Source organism: Buceros rhinoceros, unplaced genomic scaffold (assembly GCF_000710305.1).
Source record: "Buceros rhinoceros silvestris isolate BGI_N320 unplaced genomic scaffold, ASM71030v1 scaffold12212, whole genome shotgun sequence".
Classification (NCBI taxonomy): domain Eukaryota; kingdom Metazoa; phylum Chordata; class Aves; order Bucerotiformes; family Bucerotidae; genus Buceros; species Buceros rhinoceros.
The window spans coordinates 8,976-14,025 of record NW_010397203.1 but is presented as its reverse complement, the minus strand read 5'-3'; the positions used below and the strand labels follow the sequence as shown (position 1 = coordinate 14,025).

At 41.7% G+C, this 5,050-nt stretch overlaps 1 protein-coding gene across 2 annotated transcripts in view; it reads left to right on the top strand.

The window, feature by feature from the left end:
• The window catches only part of C1QTNF3 (C1q and tumor necrosis factor related protein 3), a 14,885-nt gene extending 10,441 nt beyond the window's left edge, over positions 1–4,444 (top strand). For both annotated transcript variants that reach the window (XM_010146172.1, XM_010146171.1), the window contains exons 4-6: positions 1,185–1,314; positions 2,795–2,894; positions 4,285–4,444. In XM_010146172.1, the coding sequence (XP_010144474.1) occupies positions 1,185–1,314; positions 2,795–2,894; positions 4,285–4,444 (390 nt within the window). The remainder of the gene's footprint in view (positions 1–1,184; positions 1,315–2,794; positions 2,895–4,284) is intronic.
• The last annotated feature ends 606 nt before the right edge of the window (positions 4,445–5,050 follow it).

The following is a 5,050-nucleotide window of genomic DNA, read 5'->3' as shown; positions in this document are numbered from 1 at the left end:
TGGCATAAGGAAAATCAGCCCAAGACTTCAGCTCACATCTGGAGCTCCTCAAATTTCTGAACAGATGGCTAATGATTTCCATTGTCGGATCCAGACTTGCACTTGATTTTGCCTGTTTTGGTTTTGTTCTCTTTCAGATCCTAAACCAAAAGAAGTTTGTGGTGTTTTGTTTTTTTTTACTATCAGTATAGCTGGAACCTCACAAAAATTGTCATTTTTGTGAGGGGCAGTTACAAGGGTAATAGAATGCTTCTCATCTAAGAAGTTAAGTGACAGAGATAAAATCACCAAGTCACTGGGTGACCTTCTGGCATCCAGGTGCAACGATTCCGCCTGTACCCCTTTCACTGATAGTCAAATGGGGGGATCACAGAGTCACAGAAAAGATGATCCCCTACCCTGCCCATGCAAGTTGTCAGGTTCATTCTCTGGTATCTTGCTGAGGGTAATTTGAATAGTCCCACGTGGGAGGTTTTTTACTGCTTTCTGTGAAATATTTTCCACAGCCAATATTTCTCACTGCAAGAGGAGTTGCGTGAAGTCGAAGCACGGTTTTCCCTTCCTTATTTCTATCTTTTAGTCTCCACCACCCTCTGTTGTCATGACTGAGGGTACAAGGTAACTGGAAGGAGAGAAAAAGCACTGAATGTTGAGTCCCAGCAACTGCACTTCTAGAGATCCTCTAATAAAAATGCTGAATGAATCTCTGAACATAGTTAGCAAGAAACACTCATGTACGGATTTTACCAAGCTTTATTTATCTCACACAATCAGTTAAAATCAATAGCCAGTCTAAACGCACTGGGGAATATATTAAAAATAATTAAATAACTTTTCTCAGAAACACCAGCCATTTCAATACCAGTTTTCTCTTGCATCATTCTAGAGAGACTTAAAAAGTAAATAAAATCTGAAACGAAGGTCCTGACCTGCAAACACTTGCCCGTACACTTACTTTTACAGTCATGAATAGTCCAATTGAATGTAAGAAGCCTAGTCCTCCTCCAGTTTCATTCAATAGGAGTTTTGTTACTAGAATTTAATAGCCTTGGAGCAGGCCCTAGAAGAACATCTCTGTCAAGAAAATTAATAGACCGCAAATACAGGGAAAAATTTTGCAGCTGATTCCTCTATACATGTGCATTTTCTGAATGACTGCCTGAGTAAGAACTGCGTTTTCACAGGTCGCATTCATGGCTTCCATGGCTACGCACTTCAGCAACCAGAACAGTGGGATCATCTTCAGTAGTGTTGAAACCAATGTTGGAAATTTTTTTGATGTCATGACTGGGAGATTTGGTGCTCCAGTGAATGGTGAGTGTTTGCAAAACAAAATAATGCAATTCTGGGAGCTATAGGGAGAAGCATTGTCAGTAACAATGAGAAACTAGTTATCCGCCTTTGCACAAGGCACCGATGAGACTGGCTCTGCATAGCTCTTGCTACGTACTTTCAGAAAAAATGAAACTGGAAACTGAGCAAGCCAAAACAGTGTTTGCCAGCTAGTGAGACCTATGCCGACACAAAGGCAGGAGGAAGAGGGGTGGCCAGAGCTGGGGAGGGAGCAGGACCATCTGTTTTGAGACCTTTAGCCCTTCAGCCACTGTAATGAGGTAACCATGGCCTTGAAGTTCCAGAAGCAGCAGCTTCACAGTCGCCTCCTTCACCTGCTGCTTCCAGTCGCTCTCTCCATCCCACCCTCCGTCAGGTCAGTTCAGCTGTGAGTTGGCCTGCAACAGATGAATGGCTGGAAATGAGGCATTATAGTTCTTCCTGAGCTATTTTTCACCTACGTCAATCCCCAGTCTTACACAGCTGTGGTGCAGGAAGAACAACAGGAGACAGGGGAGGCAGAGCCATAACCAAAAACATGTCTAAGCACAGCCTGAAACCACCTGCCTTCACTTGGCCTTTCTCACCCTGCCATTCATTTACTCACCGCTATGGGAAATGATATGAGATGAAATAAAAGCCAGGCCCTCCAAGCTTGCTGTAGTACATCTTTCTGTCAGTTAGGGGGGTGTGTCCTCACAGATCCTTCCCTTTGAGATAAATATGTGGATGTCAATAAACTTTGACCCACAGTGATTTTGATGCACACTCCAAGCTCCCACTGCAGGGTCCATGCTGCAGACTTACTGTTCAGGAACCACAAGCTCATCTTCCCACCTGAGGGTGCCTTGCAATGCTCATGGCACATGGTTGTACTAACAATATTGTTGGCATCATTCAGACAGAAAAAGAGCTAAAAGAGAAGGGTGATGGTAAGGGTGTGTTGTGCAAGAAGAGAAAGCGGTGGCTATATCTGCATTGTTCAGGATATGGCCAGGTGAGCAGCAGCGAAAGCGGCTAAAACCACTCATGCCCTGCCTGACCTGGGTGACATGATGGCTGTCTGACGGCCTCTAAGGCTGAGCCCTGGCTGGTCTAGAGGCTGCCCTTTTGGGAGAGGGCAGGAGCAACAGGTAAGGAACAAAAGGTGAGAGAGGGTTCACTAGACTAAGCCTCTGGGAAATCCCCCTTTCAGTGAGAAGGAAGGGATGAGTGGGCAAGAGGGTCTTGTCGTGTTCAAACACAATCATTGCTCTGGATCAGGATGTAGTCAAACCCCTGCCATATACAGAGTAAAAATTAATCAGATTTCAGCACGATATAAGCAAAAGAAAAATATCCACTAACTCCTGGAAAGTAATTTTGGCCTCAGCTGTTACGTTTTCTAAGCAAGAAGCACAAGCCTGTAGCATGACAACTTCCCTTTGTGAAGAAAATTTGTTGTATTTGGTAATCTTTTCAGGGGTTTACTTCTTCACCTTCAATATGATGAAACATGAAGATGTGGAGGAAGTGTACGTGTACCTGATGCATAATGGTAATACAGTTTTCAGCTTATACAGGTAAGTGAAGACCCAGGCCATTTTAATGCAAAAGACACGTTTGCACAGATGGGATGGCTTGCTCACACTTGAAGAAACGTGAAGCTTTTCATTTTTGGAAGAAATTCTGTAGGCTAAAATAACCAAAAAGGTAAAACCATTGTATTTTGTCTTCCTAAACTTGCTGATTTGCATCATACCTGCAAGATCTTGAACCTAAAATTCAGCCTTGATCACAAGTTCCTTAAAGCACAGGGGAAAGAATTAGCACCACAAGTCAGGGTTGGAGTCCAGTGGTAACGTGCCATCATTCTGCTAAAACATATCTTCATCCTCATTTTGCCTGTCAGAGAAACGGCTTAATGGAGTGTTCAGCAACTAGTTAAAGATTAGGGGACAGCAATTTACTTTAAAGGTGGAAAACATTTAAACTGCAGTAGTGGGGATGAGTAAGAACCAAAGGTCCTCCATTTACTGGCAGTCTTATCAATAGCATACTTTGAATAAAAAGTTTCTGAACTTTTTATGTTAGGGCGAGGATTATCAAGAATAGGATCCACTTCTAGCTTATCAATATCTGTAAGGACCAGGTCAAGAAGCCTGTAGCCAGAGAGATGTCTGGAAAAAAAAAATACTATTTCTTTGATACCAACCAGGGCTCAGATGGCAAAACAAACCTTTCTCTCCTGAACCTGAATAAACAGACACAAAAGCTTAGATTGATCACACTGGATTTCAGACACTTAGGTGACAGCAGGTGCATTTAAGCTGTCTAGGTTTCTTTAACAGCCCATAACTGAAGCACCACAATAGGCTGCTTCATCCGCAACAGGTCTTTCCTGCAAAAGCAAAAGTGTCCGTTTTTCTATCCTGAAGAAAAGGCAACAGGTGGAACAAAGGGAACGTACTGTCATGCAAAGCTGACAGGTTAGTCCACATCGAACGTATCTGTACTCCAGAGAAGGGGCTCAGGATGGAGTGAGATATCTGTCTGCCCACCACCTGCATTGGGAGCTAACATGAGCGTCCTGACCTGGAGGCATTTAAAATTACATGGGACTAATCCAAGGGAAAAAGCGCATCATAGGAAATCTGAAGTGTTATGATGAATGAGCAGAGTTTTATTTTAAACAGCAAATTTGTTCCTGTGCCTTGGAACAGGTGAGTTAAGCTTCTAGAATTTCAGAAAGGAATTAAACGATGCAATTAGGTAAGGTGCAAAATTTGACTGGGAGATCAACTGCAGAAAGATGCCAAAATTTTCTTATAAAGTTGAAAAAATGTTCGCAAGCCTTGCAAGAAAGTTTTGCTCAGGACAACAATATGCTGTCCTGGATTCTTCTTTTTTAAAGCTGTGTGCTTGATCATTGTTGAGGAGAAAAAGCTGACTTGTTAAAATATTTCTCCTTAGCTATGAATCAAAAGGGAAAGCAGATACTTCGGGAAACAGTGCAGTCCTGAAACTTGCCAAAGGAGATGAAGTTTGGCTGCGAATGGGAAATGGAGCCCTCCATGGGGACCACCAACGCTTCTCCACCTTTGCTGGGTTTCTTCTTTTTGAAACCAAGTAAAAAAAAAACCCAAACAACCCAATAGATGTCTATCTGAGAAAACTTCTTTTTTTGGAACTGGTATTTTTCTCTGGACTGTGAAGTAGCATTACAACACTGAAAGATCAGGAAGGCTTGTTTTGATGCAACGTGTTGCTATTTGTGTATCAGAGATGAGCTGAATACATTGGCTAGTTGACTCACAGATTCACAGAAGTTGTATTGTCATCTGGTTTGTATCTAGTGAATTGTTAAATGTTGCTATTCCTCTCTTCTCCAAAGTGACCGAAGAACAAATGAAAAAGGAGTTTGAATAATTTAGGGAGCACTTTTCCCAGTAAATTCAACTTTGTCTGTGAACATACTTTAGTTAGTTATGTCAGGACTTGAACAATTGATTCAAATTTTTCTGTTCATTTATTCAGTTCTTTTTTTCTATTCATTTATTCAGTTCTTTTTTTATGTTCATTTAAGTTTGCATCATGGAAACAGGCCTGAATAAATTATAAGTAGACTCAGCCAAGACCAGATTTAAAGGAAGAAGTTTTTACTGGACTAGTAGAAAACAAACAGAAGAAGAAAATGTGAAATAAAGATGTCAAGGATTCAGGTTTATTGCATTCCCTT